Source organism: Pecten maximus, chromosome 3, assembly GCF_902652985.1.
Source record: "Pecten maximus chromosome 3, xPecMax1.1, whole genome shotgun sequence".
NCBI classification, from domain to species: domain Eukaryota; kingdom Metazoa; phylum Mollusca; class Bivalvia; order Pectinida; family Pectinidae; genus Pecten; species Pecten maximus.
This window is the reverse complement of record NC_047017.1, coordinates 28,414,026-28,434,973: the sequence shown is the minus strand read 5'-3', so window position 1 is coordinate 28,434,973 and position 20,948 is coordinate 28,414,026. Positions and strand designations below refer to the sequence as shown.

The window sequence follows — 20,948 nt, the reverse complement described above, 5'->3', positions numbered from 1 at the left end:
GTAATAACAAACTTCAATTGTCAAAATCCAAGATGGCTGCCTGTCGGCCATGTTGTTTTCTGATTGGTCTCAAATCACAATATGCATAACTAGGCACCAAGGGGAACCTACTTATGAAATTTGAGAAAGATCCCTTCAGTGCTTTCTCAGAAATAGCGATAACAAACTTCAATTGTCAAAATCCAAGATGGCTGCCTGTCGGCCATGTTGTTTTCAGATTGGTCTCAAAACGCAATATGCATAACTAGGCACCAAGGGAAATCTACATATGAAATTTCAGAAAGATCCCTTCAGTGCTTTCTCAGAAATAGCGATAACAAACTTCAATTGTCAAAATCCAAGATGGCTGCCTGTCGGCCATGTTGTTTTCAGATTGGTCTCAAAACGCAATATGCATAACTAGGCACCAAGGGAAACCTACATATGAAATTTCAGAAAGATCCCTTCAGTACTTTCTCAGAAATAGCGATAACAAACTTCAATTATCAAAATCCAAGATGGCTGCCTGTCGGCCATGTTGTTTTCAGATTGGTCTCAAAACGCAATATGCATAACTAGGTACCAAGAGAAACTTACATATGCAATGTGAGAAAGATCCCTTAAATACTTTCTCAGAAATAGTGATAACAAACTTCAATTGCCAATAAACCAAGATGGCTGCCTGTCGGCCATGTTGTTTTCAGATTGGTCTCAAAACGCAATATGCATAACTAGGCACCAAGGGAAACCTACATATGAAATTTCAGAAAGATCCCTTCAGTGCTTTCTCAGAAATAGCGATAACAAACTTCAATTGTCAAAATCCAAGATGGCTGCCTGTCGGCCATGTTGTTTTCAGATTGGTCTCAAAACGCAATATGCATAACAAGGCACCAAGGGAAACCTACATATGAAATTTCAGAAAGATCCATTCAGTACTTTCTCAGAAATAGCGATAACAAACTTCAATGGTCAAAATCCAAGATGGCTGCCTGTCGGCCATGTTGTTTTCAGATTGGTCTCAAAACGCAATATGCATAACTAGGCACCAAGGGAAACCTACATTTGAAATTTCAGAAAGATCCCTTCAGTACTTTCTGAGAAATAGCGATAACAAGAATTGTTTACGGACGGATGGACCACGGACCACGGACGCAGGGCGATTTGATAGCCCACCATCTGATGATGGTGGGCTTAAAATTGTATAAAAGATACCTGGTACATTTGTAAATCCTTCAATTGATTTCATTTACCATAGATTTTAAATGACACATGTACACACTTCTGGTGCAGAGGAAATGTTTCTGGTTGTATAGCTTCCTGGAAAATGGGTTGAGTGTTAATAGCAGTCCAAATCAGGCTAATTTTGTTACCACTGTTCATGTATTTAATTGGAGCACATAGTAAAATATTTGTTGTCCTTTCCTGTTTGTCCGAGATGTTTGGGCTTTAACTGACTTACTTACAGTAGGCTGATGAAATTCCATGTATGTTGATGGGTCCCATACCATTTCTGGATCCACACACAGAAGGTCAAGGTCACATTGAGGTTAAAAGTAAACTTCATTGTGTTGTCCAATAAAATTTTTAGCTTACTGTAAATTACTTATATTTCACATGGGATTTATTTTCGCGTTAATTCGCGAGGAGAGTCAAACGCGAATTCAAATCCCTCGCGAATATTTATATAAGAATGACAAGAATGAGTGGCGTCCATTTTGAATCTATCGTAATCTTTAGTTGGTGAACAGACATCACCATTTAAGTAATAATAGAATGATAGATTATATCAGAGTTTAATTTTATATCACTGAACACCAAAATTTCACACACAAAACACCCAGAAGACGTTGTACTTCATTACCCGCGCTGTTGTTTATGTAAGCTTACATGTATGTGGTACTTCACATACATGTTTGTTCACTGTTTCCGTAATTTGGACCGGCAAATTATCTTTGGTTACTATTTTTTTTTAATTGGAGATCTGTGGCGTTGTCATGTCGGTGAAATAATGCAAAAAAACTACATTCTGTATATATGAACGGGCATGACACTTGTATATAGCCTAGAGGCGTATACAGGTAGGTACATACAATTCAGTATAGACAGACATCAATATCACATGACTTTTCTTGTACCGTCATATGACTCTCATAAACAAAATGGCTACCAACATGGAAATATCGCTGACCTGTTAACGTCATTCGCGAATTTAAAGTCATTTTTAGGTCAGAATTCGCGAAATTATGTATTCGCGAATAAGTCGAAATGAGGTGAGTTCGCGAAATTAAGTACTCGCGAAATATAAGTGATTTACAGTATTATCAAATAGTGAGCTATTATAATTGATCCTGAGGCATCTGTCAATTCTTGTTATTTCTGTGTCTTGAGAAAAACTTAACTTTCCCATATTTAGTAAAGTCCTTTGTTGTGAATGATGAGTTTTGAGGCTGATCAGAAGTCAGATGTTCATTTGGGCGGGTGTCATTCACCTGGTAATTACTCTAAAATCTCTGCCTTTCAATGGATCACAAGGACCAGTTTCTGTGCTGGAACAAACTTGACTCCTACAACCTTTAATAAGGGTCAAGGACACTGTAATCCTAAGGTCAATGTCTGGGATAACGAAAGAGAATAAATAAAATGCATGACAACAATAAGTTTGGTAGGATTTCTTTATTCTAAGACATTATTCAGTAAGTATTGATGGCATGGAGAAGCTTGTACACTTTTGCAAATCATATCAAGTATGCCTTATGTATTGGTCCCACCCTACCCACTGATGAACTGTTGAACTGATCCGAAACAATGAATGGACCATCCAACATGTCAACTGTGGGGGTGGCGGAAGCAAAACAAAATTAACAACAAATACATCTCAACTGGATTCTCAATAGCATGTCGTCCATTGTAGTAGTAGTTATACATATATATTTTTCAACCACAAGTGTTGTTTTTTTCCAATAACAACAGTATCGATGATGAAAATAAAAACATTTCCATAAGAACTGGCTTCAATGAGATTCAGTATTGTGATAATGCTTCAGATATTTCTCCTTGTTTGATTCTGTCCCATGGAAGCTTTGAAGAAATGTCTTAATGTACTGACTTAGTGTGTATTAATATCAAATTGATCACTATGTAAACCACTTGTACACAAAGCTCATGTGTCCAAATGAAAAGAAGAATTATGAAGTGAATGGTGTAAAAGTTGTACGACACATTCCAAGGCCCTGTACAAGAAACTGTGAAGTTGTATTGCTCGACCAAACAAAACAGATATATATACCTGGTACAACTAGATTTCAGAAAGACTCGACGCTGTCCTAATCAATATAATATCACATGACACTCCCCGTCTAGATTGGGCATGACAGATTGATTAGGTGGGTATATACTACTGATTAATCTGTTAACAAATGGCCATAGCTACCATAGCACGGCTATATTGAAGAAATTTTGACAGGATTCTAATTCAAAATATCTTAGTAAACATATTAATCTTTCAACATTGTTGAGGGTTCAGCAAGACTCATACATACAACTTTCAATTACTGGATAACAAATAGGAAATTAAAAATCATACAAAACAAAATAACACTTCAATAACAAGGAATGTCTGGATTCCAATCCAAGACAACAATAAAGTACATGTAAATCAACCAGCCATATCAACAGAAAGGGGGAATTCTAATCCTATCAGGAACCAGGAAAGGACAAATTACTTTTTCAGATTCATTTTCTGGTTTTCTTGTTTACAAAATAGATGAACACATTGGCAAAATATTGCAAGTAAATAAAATATTGGGTCTTTTCCCAGTTGCAAAATCTTTTTTTAATTATTGACTTTATTAGGGTGGATATGGGGTGCAATGATCCAGAGAAAAAGTTGGTAACCAAGACAACAGTGAGGTTAATACCAGATTCCAGGTTCCTACAACCACATGGTTTCCAAAATATAAGTCCTAAATTGTTATGTTAGACAGGAAATTAAACTGTTTTACTTATACATCATAAGATGAAACATAAAACATTTTAAAAAGTACTGCATATGGTAGATACCATCATGACATTTATAACCTGTTTCTAATAATAGTAACATTGAGTCAGTATACTGTAGAATTTACTGGTAACCACAAGTTTAGACAGACCATTTATCTAAACGACAAACATGTAGTTTAAAATATCCTTGGTCATAAATACATACACTTGTTCAAAAGTCTGAACAAGCTGAAGTCCATGTACAATTAAGACACTTGTAAGTCTAGACATTTGAACTACATGTACAGTAGACCCATGTTAGTCTAGACAGTAGAAGTACATGTACAGTAGACACTTGTTAGTCTAGACTGTAGAAGTACATGTACAGTAGACACTTGTTAGTCTAGACTGTAGTACATGTACAGTAGACCTTTGTAAGTCTAGACATTTGAACTACATGTACAGTAGACCTTTGTTAGTCTAGACAGTTGAAGTACATGTACAGTAGACTCATGTTAGTCTAGACAGTTGAAGTACATCTACAGTAGACACTGGTTAGTCTAGACTGTAGAAGTACATGTACAGTAGACACTGGTTAGTCTAGACAGTTGAAGTACATGTACAGTAGACACTTGTTAGTCTAGACTGTAGAAGTGCATGTACAGTAGACACTTGTTAGTATAGACTGTAGTACATGTACAGTAGACACTGGTTAGTCTAGACAGTAGAAGTACATCTACAGTAGACACTGGTTAGTCTAGACAGTTGAAGTACATGTACAGTAGACACTTGTTAGTCTAGACAGTTGAAGTACATGTACAGTAGACACTTGTTAGTCTAGACTGTAGTACATGTACAGTAGACACTTGTTGTGTAGACAGTTGAAGTACATCTACAGTAGACACTGGTTAGTCTAGACTGTAATACATGTACAGTAGACACTGGTTGATCTATACTGAAGTACATGTACAGTAGACACTTGTTAGTCTAGACAGTTGAAGTACATGTAGTGTAGACTGTTGAAGTACATGTACATTAGACACTTGTTAGTCTAGACTGTAGTACATGTAGAGTAGACCCATGTTAGTGTAGACAGTTGAAGTACATGTACAGTAGACACTTGTTAGTCTAGACAGTTGAAGTACATGTACAGTAGACACTTGTTAGTCTAGACTGTTGAAGTACATATACAGTAGACACTTGTTAGTCTAGACTGTAGAAGTACATGTACAGTAGACACTTGCTAGTCTAGACTGTAGAAGTACATGTACAGTAGACCCATGTTAGTCTAGACAGTTGAAGTACATGTACAGTAGACACTTGCTAGTCTAGACTGTAGAAGTACATGTACAGTAGACCTTCGTTAGTCTAGACAGTTGAAGTACATGTACAGTAGACACTGGTTAGTCTAGACTGTTGTACATGTACAGTAGACACTTGTTAGTCTAGATAGTTGAAGTGCATGTACAGTAGACCCATGTTAGTCTAGACTGTAGTACATGTACAGTAGACACTGGTTAGTCTAGACTGTAGAAGTACATGTACAGTAGACCCATGTTAGTCTAGACTGTAGTACATGTACAGTAGACACTTGTAAGTGTAGACAGTTGAAGTACATGTACAGTAGACACTTGTTAGTCTAGACAGTTGAAGTACATATACAGTAGACACTGGTTGATCTAGACTGTAGTACATGTACAGTAGACACTGGTTAGTCTAGACAGTTGAAGTACATGTACAGTAGACCCATGTTAGTATAGACTGTAGTACATGTACAGTAGACACTGGTTAGTCTAGACAGTAGAAGTACATGTACAGTAGACACTGGTTGGTCTAGACAGTAGTACATGTACAGTAGACACTGGTTAGTCTAGACAGTTCAAGTACATGTACATTAGACACTTGTTAGTCTAGACTGTAGTACATGTAGAGTAGACCCATGTTAGTGTAGACAGTTGAAGTACATGTACAGTAGACACTTGTTAGTCTAGACAGTTGAAGTACATGTACAGTAGACACTTGTTAGTCTAGACTGTTGAAGTACATATACAGTAGACACTTGTTAGTCTAGACTGTAGTACATGTAGAGTAGACCCATGTTAGTGTAGACAGTTGAAGTACATGTACAGTAGACACTTGTTAGTCTAGACTGTAGAAGTACATGTACAGTAGACACTGGTTGATCTAGACTGTAGTACATGTACAGTAGACCTTTGTTAGTCTAGACTATAGAAGTACATGTACAGTAGACACTGGTTGATCTAGACTGTAGTACATATACAGTAGACCTTTGTTAGTCTAGACTGTAGAAGTACATGTACAGTAGAAGACCCATGTTGGTGAAGACAGTTGAAGTACATGTACAGTAGACCTTCGTTAGTCTAGACTGTAGTACATGTACAGTAGACACTGGTTAGTCTAGACAGTAGAAGTACATGTACAGTAGACCCATGTTAGTAATACAGTTGAAGTACATGTACAGTAGACACTGGTTAGTCTAGACTGTAGAAGTACATGTACAGTAGACACTGGTTAGTCTAGACTGTAGAAGTACATGTACAGTAGACACTGGTTAGTCTAGACTGTTGTACATGTACTGTAGACACTTGATAGTCCCAACAGTTGAAGTACATGTACAGTAGACACTTGTTAGTCTAGACAGTTGAAGTACATGTACAGTAGACACTTGTTAGTCTAGACTGTAGAAGTACATGTACAGTAGACACTGGTTAGTCTAGACTGTTGTACATGTATAGTAGACACTTGATAGTCCCAACAGTTGAAGTAAGACATTCTGATTCAGTCAGTCACTAACACATCTGAACTGTTCAGCAGATATGAACTGATAGCAGTATTGTGTACTGCCAGAAAGAGAATGCCCTACATACACAGAAGGATTTAGTGACGTAAGTATTGCACAGACCGGTGTCGCAATGAAAAGGTAATTCAGACGTGATTGTCATGTTATATTATGCTACAGATCAAACTCACCAAGAAGGTTACACAATACATAAATGCAGACTTGGATGCAAAAATGTACCGCATGTCTGGGACAAAAATACCGAGAAAACAACCTCATTCTCACTCTTGCAGCTTTGTAAACACAATGTGTGAAAGAAAAAACGTACAGCACAGTAACTATTAATATAAATAGGAAGCACTTTGGAAACAACTGAAGAAACTATTGATTTACTGATCAAACCTCAAACTGACTAGATAACAAAGCAGATTCAACAAGCTTGACATAATACTAACCAATAGCCAACAACAATTAAACAAACCAACAACATCAGGATTACCTCCCTTTGCTCAGGCCTTATTGTATCATAATGATGAAATGCTATACAATGTATTTGCATTACAACACTGCACTACAGGGACAATTCAACCGTGACAGGAAGGCGTTGTTGCCATGACAGTAATATATTGCATGGTATCCTTAGCAATAGGGTCTTAACTTTTAAAATCGTATTAGGTTAGAACTTCAGGGGTAATTTTCTATGTAGGTTTCGGTAGGGATAGCACTATGTATTGCATGGCTATAAAAGTTTCTGTAGTGATATGACAATATCTTAATTGGCCAAGAAAGTTTCCGGTTCTAATCTTAGCAGAATCCACCTGTTCATATTACTGTTGACTTCAGGAAAAACAAAGCAAATTTGCATATCTTGATGCTATTACTGAAATATAAATGCAAAGTTTTTGTCCACGTAATTCATAATAATCACAGACACCAACATTAAAGATCCATAATTTCATAAAGTGTCATAAATAATTTTTTTTCACAATTTGCACCTGTAATTTTTTTTGGACACATGAAGTTAAATTCTTTCCCAAACCAAACTTAAGTAATGGAGACATTAAATTGTGCCTGTATGAACCAGGTATATAATGTCTGTCTTGTAACAGACAAACATGTGCCTGTATGAACCAGGTATATAATGTCTGTCTTGTAACAGACAAACATGTGCCTGTATGAACCAGGTATATAATGTCCGTCTTGTAACAGACAAACACGTGCCTGTATGAACCAGGTATATAATGTCTGTCTTGTAACAGACAAACACGTGCCTGTATGAACCAGGTATATAATGTCTGTCTTGTAACAGACAAACATGTGCCTGTATGAACCAGGTATATAATGTCTGTCTTGTAACAGACAAACACGTGCCTGTATGAACCAGGTATATAATGTCTGTATTGTAACAAACACAATATGGCACAAAAATATGCTGTCTATATATTGCACAAAATCAGTGACCTTTTAAAGATCATTTCAATATTCTAGTTTAAATATCTTCTTAATTCTAAAAGATTGACTATTGGATAGAATGGAAATGTTACACATTGGTGAGAAATACTAGGATTTTTATCTTTAGAAACGAACATATCAGCAATTCCAGCTGTTTACACATGACTAGATTAACATGCTGCATCAAATACAAGGAGAGCTTGGAATAATACAGCCTCTTTTACATTAACCATCCTTCTCTTTACACTAACACGTCACTCCCAATGAGCCTTATCAACTCTGAACGTCAAACAAATTCAGGGAGCAATCAATATGATAAACTCAGAAAGGTCTTAAATCGTACAACCTAATGACAATTAATCAGTTCAATCGTATGTGACATACAACCTTATGACAATTAATCAGTTCAATCGTATGTGACATATAATCTAATTAACGATTATTCGGTTTAATCGTATGTGACATACAACCTTATGAACGACTATACGGTTCAATCGTATGTGACATACAACCTAATGAACGACTATACGGTTCAATCGTATGTGACATACAACCTAATGAACGATTATTCGGTTCAATCATATGTAACATACAATCTAATGAACGACTATACGGTTCAATCGTATGTGACATACAACCTAATGAACGATTATTCAGTTCAATCATAATATGTAAAATATATACCTTGAGATTTATTTTACAACTTGTTCATTGTTTATTAGACTAAACGCAGAGAAATGTTCACATAGGTATGTGGGTTACTCTTCTGACAGAACCAATGTAGGAGAGACATCAGCAGCAGTAAGTATCACCTTAATTTTACCCCTACACTGCTCTATTTATTTCTAAGGATGTTTGTTTCACTATGCAAGCTACAGAAACATATATTGTTAAAGCCAAACTTGTGGAATGCTTGTAAACCAAATTCCAACAATTTCTAGTGTATTTAAATATCATAGCCACAGCGTAAATCTTACCAAGAGAAATCGTAATAAAACACATAATAGAGCTTATATGGCCTGGTTAAAAAGCTATTCAAATAGTAAGACTTTTCTGATTAAGATAACATTCAAATGAAAATGTAGAATACTCTAATCTCTATATGGTAGTCACATTGGACTAAATATTTTACATCACCCGTATTTATCCGCAAATAAGCCCCTGCCCCCAAATAAGCCCCCTTCTTATTATTTTTTTTCTCTCAGAATTTTGAAATAGTAAGCTAACACTACTTCACAAATAAACCCTCCCCAACCTTTATTACTAAACTGTACACTAGGGGAGGGGCTAATTTGAGGATAAATATGGTAAATGACATATGTGATGAGCAGAAACACTCTACACAGCTATAAGAAACCTAACAGGGTATGTAAAGATGTATAGCATTTCAACAAGGTAAAGTATCACCTGTAAATTGTCAGTCTCCCTAGTTTTCATATTTAGACGTCCCTGAAACCAATCAAAACCAGAATTTTTATAAACATTTTGTTATACTTAACCTGATTAACTACAATCAATCTTTATGTCAGCTGGTATCCATAGACTGTATTACTTAACCTAATTGACTACTGGTAGATTTTACATCGGATATCCATAGACAGCCATACGTTACCTGATGGACTACAGGTAGATTTTATATTGGGTATCTATAGACTGTATTACTTAACCTGATGGACTACAGGTAGATTTTAATTCTGGTATCCATAGAATGTATTAATTAACCTAATGGACTACAGGTAGATTTTATATCGGGTATCCAGTACTCATACCTTACCTGATGGACTAAAAATAAATTTGGTATTGATGTCACACTACACATGACCCTTAATAGCAAACAGTTTTGATAATATATGCAAGTAGTTTACTATACTGAATCGTCGACTAGAGTTGGATGTTAACAGAATGTAACACCTAATGAACAACTGGTATTTTGACAATTGCACAACTTACATAAGCAAAAGAGAGGAAAACATCAATACAAAATGTTTTACAAGATTTTGTATTCTAACCTGCAGAATGTTTCTTCAAAATGATGATTATCATCATCTAACACAACAGCACAAAGATAATATCACGTTGCTGCCAAAGAGGCCATGGCTTCGTATATACACAAACACATACACTCTTGGTAATAATTGGCAATAGTAAATAACACACACCTAATAAATTTACAATTATTTTTAAAAGCAAAAAAAAAATGGAAAGCTTTATCTCAATCAACTTAGCTTGTACTCAATACAGTCTGTATCTATAGTGACTTGTACTCAATACAGCCTGTATCTATAGTGACTTGTACTCAGTACAGACTGTATCTATAGTGACTTGTACTCAATACAGCCTGTATATATAGTGACTTGTACTCAATACAGCCTGTATCTATAGAAACCTGTACTCAATACAGTCTGTATCTATGGTGACTTGTACTCAATACAGTCTGTATATATAGTGACCTGTACTCAATACAGCCTGTATCTATAGTGACTTGTACTCAATACAGGCTGTATCTATAGTGACCTGTACTCAATACAGTCTGTATCTATGGTGACTTGTACCCAATACAGCCTGTATCTATAGTGACCTGTACTCAATACAGTCTGTATAGTGACTTGTACTCAATACAGCCTGTATCTTTAGGTATTCGTACTCAATACAGTCTGTATCTATAGTGACTTGTACTCAATACAGCCTGTACCTATAATGACTTGTACTCAATACAGTCCGTATCAATAGTAACCTGTACTCAGTACAGCCTGTATCTATAGTGACCTGTACTCACTACAGCCTGTAGCTATAGTGACTTGTACACAATACAGCCTTTATATATAGCGACTTGTACTCAATACAGTCTGTATCTATAGTAACCTGTACTCAATACAGTCTGTATCTATAGTAACCTGTACTCAATACAGCCTGTATCTATAGTGACCTGTACTCAACACAGCATGTATCTATAGTAACCTGTACTCAGTACAGTCTGTATCTATAGTGACTTGTACTCAATACAGTCTGTATCTATAGTGACTTGTACTCAATACAGCCTTTATATATAGCGACTTGTACTCAATACAGTCTGTATCTATAGTAACCTGTACTCAATACAGTCTGTATCTATAGTAACCTGTACTCAATACAGCCTGTATCTATAGTGACCTGTACTCAACACAGCATGTATCTATAGTAACCTGTACTCAGTACAGTCTGTATCTATAGTGACTTGTACTCAATACAGTCTGTATCTATAGTGACTTGTACTCAATACAGCCTGTATCTTTAGGTATGTGTACTCAATACAGACTATCTTTAGTAACTTGTTCTCAATACAGCCTGTATCTATAGTGACTTGTACTCAATACAGCCTGTATCTTTAGTGATTTGTTCCATTACAGCGTTATTTGTAGTAATAGCTGTCCTAATCTAACTTTTTAATGCTTACACACCTGATAATTTTCTCACCTCACTGAAGCATTCATCACTTCTCACATGGCATCAGATTTACCCTTCCAGTTGCCAGATAAACACTGTCACACAAATATACCCAGAGCACTATTGCAACGCACTTTTACACACACATCTTTACCCCCAAAAAAATTCATATATTACTTGTCTATGTACAAAATACCTATATATACACACACATGTAAAATTTGTATATTCTTAAAATTGCAAAATGAAAACTAGGTCGACTACATCAATCATTAGATGAGTCAGTTAATATGATGAAGTATGATAAGTGAAAAATTAAATGGGATGAACAATGAATAAATGATATATAAATGAATGTTTAAGTAATGGGAAAACGATGTTTACTGAACTGTCAGATAACCCATCATTTTATATCATGCATCAAAAAATACAAAATTCCTGATGGCCAAGATAAAAGAGGCCCTATAGGCCTGTATTGCTCACTTGGCATTCTATCTCTAGATGTTACACAGTTGGTCCCCTGTGACATCGGAATTGAGGTCATGCAAGCTTACCAAGGTCACACTACTTTATCAAGGTCTCACAAGTTTATAGAGGTCACACCAGTATGCCAAGGTCATCAAAGTTTATCGATATCAAACTAGCAAGGTAACGTGCATTTGCAAAGTTACAATTTTTTAACTCATTTGTCAATAAACAAATATCAAATAGATTAAGTGTAAAAACAAAACAAATGCGTCCCCGTAAGGAAATTTAGCCAGGTAACATCCTGTATAGATTCTATATCACATTTATACCTGCCCAGGTAATATATAGATTCTATATCACATTTATACCTGCCCAGGTAATATACAGATTCTATACCTCATTTATACCTGCCCAGGTAATATACAGATTCTATACCTCATTTATACCTGCCCAGGTAATATACAGATTCTATACCTCATGTATACCTGCCCAGGTAATATGCAGATTCTATACCTCATTTATACCTGCCCAGGTAATATACAGATTCTATACCTCATTTATACCTGCCCAGGTAATATACAGATTCTATACCTCATGTATACCTGCCCAGGTAATATACAGATTCTATACCTCATTTATACCTGCCCAGGTAATATACAGATTCTATACCTCATGTATACCTGCCCGGGTAATATACAGATTCTATACCTCATGTATACCTGCCCAGGTAATATACAGATTCTATACCTCATTTATACCTGCCCAGGTAATATACAGATTCTATACCTCATTTATACCTGCCCAGGTAATATACAGATCTGATTGGCTGTAAAGAAAGTTAACCGATATCTGAATTGTTAATATTAGTTTGATATCAATGTAAAATACAGGCACCAAATTTCACTATAAACTGTAGTTAATATTCCATCAGATATACCCAGAAAAATCTCCATCCTATCTATGTGGACCTTACCAATCTATACCCTGTGGACCTGACTAATCTCTACCCCATGTGGACCTGACCAGTCTCTACCCCATGTGGACCTGACCAACCTCCATCCCATGTGGACCTGACTAACCTCAATCCGATATTGGACCTGGCCAACCTGCATCCCTTGTGGACCTGACCAATCTGCATTCCATGTGGAGGTCCAACCTCCATCCTATAAGGACCTGACCAGCCTCCATCCCATCTGGAGGTCCAACCTCCATCCTATAAGGACCTGACCAGCCTCCATCCCATGTGGAGGTCCAACCTCCATCCTATAAGGACCTGACCAGCCTCCATCCCATGTGCAACAACCTTTAAATAGTGTGACCTCACACCCTCCTGATCAGCTTATGTCTTGTTTCCACTTACTACTTACATGTCACTGAACAGACAAAACTAAGGAAAATGGGGTCAAATCACTCAACCTTTAAATAAACAATTTCTGTGTTCAACTACCTCACTCATCCATGAAATTAATCTACATGCTGTAAACATCCGTTCAGTGTTATTCATTAGTGTATGACTGTACAGAATTTTGAGGTGTCTCCCTATTGGGGGGAGGTCTGCTTACAATATGCGAGAGGAATGCACTCCAACGTTCAGTAATAATACAGAAACCTGGGATGATACGTAAAATTAATCCAAAATATGTTCATTATACAGAAGATTAATGGTGGTAGTTGTGATGAAAGTCAATATAAGCGATCAACAGCCGCACAATATCAAAGATGGCCGACTCACTGATGAATCATGTCGAATGAGGTTGAATTTAAGAAATACTGTAAACTAGGTAGCTTTCTATGTTTCACCACACAATCCTTGATTTATAAGAAAGCCAATGTAAATTAATGCACAATCCACACACACTCTCAGCTAATCCGGATGGATGCTCCAGTAACATGGAGGAGACACAAATGCGTACACCAGGCCAAAATAGAAAACACAGGCGATCCACTTGTCCAACGGAGAGAAAAAAGTGCTACATCCGATTTATTGTTGCGTAAGTCTGTTGTTCATGCCTGCCAACACACACGTTATACAGGGAATCTGTGTCACACAGAAGCTCATAACAGGGAATCTGTGTCACACAGAAGCACTCATTTAAATGTTCTAGATTTCTATACATATTATCACGAGTTAAAATGGGACCAATGACATGATTTAAGTTTAAAAAAAAGGAATCAGCACTCTGGTATAGTTCACTGGCACATATGTTTCTATTCTTTGCTCTTTAATATCGTCATATAAAACACTAGTACTGGTTTCTCAGATCACCTGACACAACCACATATAACAAAAGTTAGACAATGTCTGGCCTTCAGTAACAAAAAGAATTTAATATCTTAAAAAATAAACAACAGAATAAAATAAACATAATATCAGTCTCAAACAGAAAAACCAGGAATAACATATCAACACATAACAATACCAGGTTAACTGAGTATTACCACACAATAATTATCACATGTCACCAAGGTTTACGATTTATCAATCAGTGTAGTAGGGAGCATGTGGCTCTTAGCTGCCACATGCACCTGCTGCAAATCCCTTGTATACAAACGTAACCCTATATTGATTGGATGCAGCCAATCATTCAGAATTATGTTTTGTAATCCTTGGTTTGATTGGCTGCAGCCAATCATTTCAGAACTAACTAAAATGTAATCCTACATTTGATTGGCTGCAGCCAAGCATTCAGAATTGACTCAAATGTAACCCTACGTTTGATTTGCTGCAGACAATCAATCAGAACTGATGTTTTGTAATCCTTGATTTGATTGGCTGCAGCCAATCATTTCAGAACTAACTAAAATGTAATCCTACATTTGATTGGCTGCAGCCAAGCATTCAGAATTGACTCAAATGTAACCCTACGTTTGATTTGCTGCAGACAAACAATCAGAACTGATGTTTTGTAATCCTTGATTTGATTGGCTGCAGCCAATCATTTCAGCACTAACTAAACTGCAATCCTACATTTGATTGGCTGCAGCCAAGCATTCACAATTGACTAAAATATAACCCTTATTTGATTGACTGCAGCCAATCATCTTGAACTCATTACAATACTTTTCATTTCAATGGCTACAAAAATATTTTTGAAAAAATACCATATCAAATTATCAAGAAAAGATTTTGAAGAATTTGTAACAAATTGAACAAAAAAGTTCTGATTTAATTAACTTAAAATATGTGTGATTTTGTTTTTCGAAGGCTTTGACATGAGCGACCTTAATGACAGCAGACCAAATAGAAACTGATCTGCCATTTAACTTCTTTCCACTTGATAACAACCTGACTTCCTTGACCAAAATAAAAACATATGTGCTTGCGAGTTATACAGGAGAGAGCTCAACAGAGACTGGACAGATGTTCGTCACACATCTTACAGGACTATAGAAAGACATGGAAATAGCATTATTCACCTAGATTGTAATTCTGGAGGGGTAGGGAGTTATGGGGAAGGGGAAAAAGGGTTAAAACACAATATGTCCCTCGGAGACCTCGGTCAATGGATATCCGATGACTGAAACACTTTTCCATAGTCTGGGTTAATAAATGAGAACCCCCGGAACTCCTCCTGGTTAATAGCTTTGACCACAGATGGGTCAACAGGGGTTAATGCCGGCTCTTCTGATGTGAAGTCTTTGTCAAAATTGTTAGCATCTGTCTTTGATTTCTGAAAAATAAACACACAATGTAAAAAAACAATCCTATATATTTAAGTTGCTTCTTAAGTTTACTTCTCTATAAGTCATTCTAGTTTCAGTCCATTCAACACTTTTAGAAATTTACAACATAATTTTAATACATCAGTTTAAAGAAACAAAGATCACACGCACGATCGTGTATAGGTATGACAATTAACACAAACTTCGGGCAGGTGAGCTAATAATTAACACATTCATGTGTAGGTATGACAATTAACACAATCTTGTGTAGGTATGATAATTAACACAATCGTATGTAGGTATGACAATTAACACAAACTTGTGTAGGTATGACAATTAACACAATCATGTGTAGGTATGACAATTAACACAATCGTGTGTAGGTATGACAATTAACACAATCGTATGTAGGTATGACAATTAACACAATCATGTGTAGGTATGACAATTAACACAATCGTGTGTAGGTATGACAATTAACACAATCATGTGTAGGTATGACAATTAACACAAACGTGTGTAGGTATGACAATTAACACAATCGTGTGTAGGTATGACAATTAACACAATCGTGTGTAGGTATGACAATTAACACAATCGTGTGTAGGTATGACAATTAACACAATCGTGTGTATGTATGACAATTAACACAATCGTGTGTAGGCATGACAATTAACACAAACGTGTGTAGGTATGACAATTAACACAATCTTGTGTAGGCATGACAATTAACACAATCGTGTGTAGGTATGACAATTAACACAATCGTGTGTAGGTATGACAATTAACACAATCGTGTGTAGGTATGACAATTAACACAATCTTGTGTAGGTATGACAATTAACACAATCTTGTGTAGGTATGACAATTAACACAATCGTGTGTAGGTATGACAATTAACACAATCGTGTGTATGTATGACAATTAACACAATCGTGTGTAGGTATGACAATTAACACAATCGTGTGTAGGTATGACTATTAACACAATCGTGTGTAGGTATGACAATTAACACAATCGTGTGTAGGTATGACAATTAACACAATCCTGTGTAGGTATGACAATTAACACAATCCTGTGTAGGTATGACAATTAACACAATCTTGTGTAGGTATGACAATTAACACAATCATGTGTAGGTATGACAATTAACACAATCATGTGTAGGTATGACAATTAACACAATCTTGTGTAGGTATGACAATTAACACAATCTTGTGTAGGTATGACAATTAACACAATCTTGTGTAGGTATGACAATTAACACAATCGTATGTAGGTATGACAATTAACACAATCTTGTGTAGGTATGACAATTAACACAATCGTGTGTAGGTATGACAATTAACACAATCTTGTGTAGGTATGATAATTAATACAATCGTGTGTATGTATGACAATTAACATGGTATGGTAACTGACTTACAACTGTGTGTAGATTAACAGACTTACAATCTTGGGTCTGAATGGTGGTTTCACTTTCCTCTGCTCTAGCCCCTCCCAGTCAATTTTGTCCAGGAAGAAGGGGTGAACTAAGATTGCTTTCTCCCCGCCTTGAGATCTTACACAGCCAAGTCGTTTGGCAGGATTTTTGGTCATGAACTGATGAAAAATAAAACCAGAAAAAGTTAATTTTTAGATATTACAACTTCATCTGAATGTGTCCTGGGCTCTGAGGGTTGATCAATTATCACAGCTAACTATTTCATACTTATCAGTCAATGACCTTTCATGAGGTCATTATGGTTTATACAGACTTGGCAGAAGCAAAAATTAGCTATCTTCAATATTTTCTATTCTACCAGGTACATATTGCAGTTGAATTTCATCCAATATCTTATTAAAATCACAAAGTATTGTGCCATAACAGATGCTGAAAATAACCATTATGGTAGAAAGATAAATGGGACTGTTGGACATGAATGCTGTTATCAAAAAATTAAAGTTTTGCAAATCCTCGTGATATTTCAAATTAAATTTGGTATTTCAAATCCAAGTAATCTTGACAGGTTTTAGACAGAATAAAGCCAGCTTGTTACAGAGCGGGAGGTAAGTTATAATAATCCTATTCCTTTGAGAATAGTAGCTTATATGATAAGCTTATTCCTTTGGTAATAGTCCTAATATATATGGTATGCTTACTCCTTTGAGAATAGTGACAGCCTCCTTGCTGAGCCACACTGGATACAATACATCGTCATGGAGAATAGACTCAAACAGATCCTCTTCATTATCTGCCTCGAAGGGAGGCTGACCAGCCATCATCTCGTACATGAGGACACCTAGTGCCCACCAGTCCACAGAGGCATCATACTCCAGCTCCTGTAGGATCTACAAACAAGACAGAACTTTTACAACGTATACAAGGGTGACAACTCTACCATACAAAATTATAATACTGACAAGGGAGGTAACCCCTTTGTAACCTCTGTGGTAAATTCAATAAAACATCTGAGAGACTAATACATCTTACATAACATAGAGACAAACGATTGGGTATTCACTAGATAACTTCAATATTCCCAATATGCTCTGATCTGGGAGTCTGGTTCACCATTTATTTTAGTTGTAAAATTTCAGGTAAAAACCCAAATGGACCTTCAACTGTAATAAAGAGGCCTGTTTGTTTATGTGGACAAACCAGTTTGTCTGTTTTTAAATGTTTAATATTTCAAGCCTACATCTTGATGGCTCTGCAGATGTTAATTAATGCAGGCCTTGTAAGTCTTTATCAATGCTCGTCTGAACACTACATAAAATCACCAGGTCCATATTTATTTCTTAACAATCAAGTCTGGTCCAACTGGTCCAACTGTTTTGATTGTGATGAACGAAACCAGCTAGTTTTGAAATTCTTGGTCAGGGATCACCAGAGAGTAAAAATTTCCACTTCTTCCATCCTTATTTTATAAACCAACAACTCTTGTCTAATTAGACAAACTGTTCGGACAGGAATACTTATTGGACAAACTGTTCAGACTGGAATACTAATTAGACAAACTGTTCAGACTGGAATACTAATTAGACAAACTGTTCGGACTGGAATACTAATTAGACAAACTGTTCGGACTGGAATACTAATTAGACAAACTGTTCGGACTGGAATACTAATTAGACAAACTGTTCAGACTGGAATACTAATTAGACAAACTGTTCGGACTGGAATACTAATTAGACAAACTGTTCAGACTGGAATACTAATTAGACAAACTGTTCGGACTGGAATACTAATTAGACAAACTGTTCAAACTGGAATACTAATTAGACAAACTGTTCAGACTGGAATACTAATTAGACAAACTCTTCCGACTGGAATACTAATTAGACAAACTGTTCAAACTGGAATACTAATTAGACAAACTCTTCCGACTGGAATACTAATTAGACAAACTGTTCAGACTGGAATACTAATTAGACAAACTGGTCAGACTGGAATACTAATTAGACAAACTGTTCAGACTGGAATACTAATTAGACAAACTGTTCGGACTGGAATACTAATTAGACAAACTGTTCAGACTGGAATACTAATTAGACAAACTGTTCGGACGGGAATAATATACCAAACAGCATTGGTGAGTTACTTACCTCTGGTGCTATATAATCAGGAGTTCCACAGAATGTCTGTGTCAGTTTGGTTTCAAACATTCCTTCTTTACACATTCCAAAATCAGCTATCTTACAATGGCCTTCAGCATCCAGAAGAATGTTATCTAATTTCAGATCTCTGCAAAAATATGTAGAAAGTGGTATCATTTAAGATATTATTTTTGTTTACATAATTATCAATCAAATTCTGCAAAATAGGAGATGGAAACTTGGTTATCGTGGAAACTTGGGACTTTGAGTCCTTCTTTTTGGAAAAATAGAAAAGAACACAGTCATGGTAACGTTCTCAAAAAGACTGATTCAGTTTAAGTTCAGAACATTTAAACATATTCACTTTAAAATCATTTTTATCCCAAAAAGAGATTTCACCCACCTATATATAATCCCATGTCGGTGAAGAAATCTCAGTGCAAGCGTCACTTCAGCGGCATAAAATCTCGCACGAAGTTCATCAAATTTGCGGGATCTTTGAATTTGGAACATTAGATCACCACCATTTACAAATTCCATCACAAAATATAGTCGGTCCTGAAAGTGGAGAAAAAGTACCCATTAACACTAGGCTTTAAAACTTCATTTTTTCAAATGATAATTTTTTTTAACTTTTTTTTAAACTGTCATGAAATATCACAAAAATAATGTAAAAGTGATGCAACACAAATTACCTCTGTTTTAATCATTATCAGATAGAGGCTGAATATAAATAATTCTTAAACACTTACAACGGAGAAAGTGACTCAATGATTATGATACTGGTTTCATCAATGTAAGTTTAGCAGTTTATATTCTCTGAATCGACACACATGTAGCTGGTATACCTTAGTCTGGAAGCAGGAGTGAAGTGCTGTGAGGAAAGGATGCTTGGCCGACAACGCTAAGATTCGTTTTTCTGTCATAGTACATTCTACGTCATCATCCTGTATAATTACATCCTTTTTAAGGACCTTTACTGCATATACTTCATCTGTACCTATTTTTTCTGCTAACATTACCTGTAATGAGAAAAAAACCAATATCTCAATAACGCCTTATTTAAAAGACCATTCAAAAGACACACAATTCAACATCATAAATACTGAATTTTACAGAACTGAAATGTCAACTCAATAAACATATTACATGACTGAAATCTACAAACCAGGATTGTGATAAAGTACTTAAACTTTATTTTCATGACCATTCTTATTTTCAAGATACTCTTTCTTGCAAAGAATACCTTGGATGCTATTGAAAAGAAACTATTTTCAGGATTTTAGAATACACCTTTAACTCACAAAAAGTAACAATATTGATGTTTTTGTTATATTACTTAACTGTTCTTCTTCCTTGTCATTACATTCAAACTCGATATGAATGTGATCTGCTAACTTACCTTACCAAAACTCCCTTTTCCTAGAACTTTAATAAAACGAAAATCTGACTGTGAGTACTTGTCAGCTCGTTTTCGCTGTGAGCGGTCTTGTGAAGGACTCCTCCCCCTACTGGACCTGTCATCCGAGAGTTTACCTTGCCCATCAGAGTCTGAAATAAGTTTGTAACCATGTAGTTCACAATAGTATAGAGATTACTTTGC

General features: G+C 36.0%; 1 protein-coding gene and 1 long non-coding RNA gene across 2 annotated transcripts in view; both read right to left on the bottom strand.

Moving 5' to 3' along the window:
* Nucleotides 1-2,636: 2,636 nt before the first annotated feature.
* Nucleotides 2,637-5,747, bottom strand: LOC117323810. Its single transcript, XR_004531838.1, has 2 exons — nt 5,002-5,747; nt 2,637-4,390 (listed from the first exon to the last, which is right to left on the bottom strand). It is a non-coding gene; the product is annotated as an uncharacterized LOC117323810 (long non-coding RNA).
* A 713-nt stretch (nt 5,748-6,460) lies between these two features.
* LOC117323809 (calcium-independent protein kinase C-like) overlaps nt 6,461-20,948 on the bottom strand; it is a 59,684-nt gene continuing 45,196 nt past the window's right edge. Inside the window, exons 9-15 of the mRNA XM_033879273.1 lie at nt 20,748-20,896; nt 20,194-20,367; nt 19,749-19,903; nt 19,355-19,493; nt 17,909-18,097; nt 17,219-17,368; nt 6,461-15,774 (exon numbers count right to left, since the gene is read on the bottom strand). Of these exons, the coding sequence (XP_033735164.1) occupies nt 15,604-15,774; nt 17,219-17,368; nt 17,909-18,097; nt 19,355-19,493; nt 19,749-19,903; nt 20,194-20,367; nt 20,748-20,896 (1,127 nt within the window). The 3' untranslated portion in view covers nt 6,461-15,603. The remainder of the gene's footprint in view (nt 15,775-17,218; nt 17,369-17,908; nt 18,098-19,354; nt 19,494-19,748; nt 19,904-20,193; nt 20,368-20,747; nt 20,897-20,948) is intronic.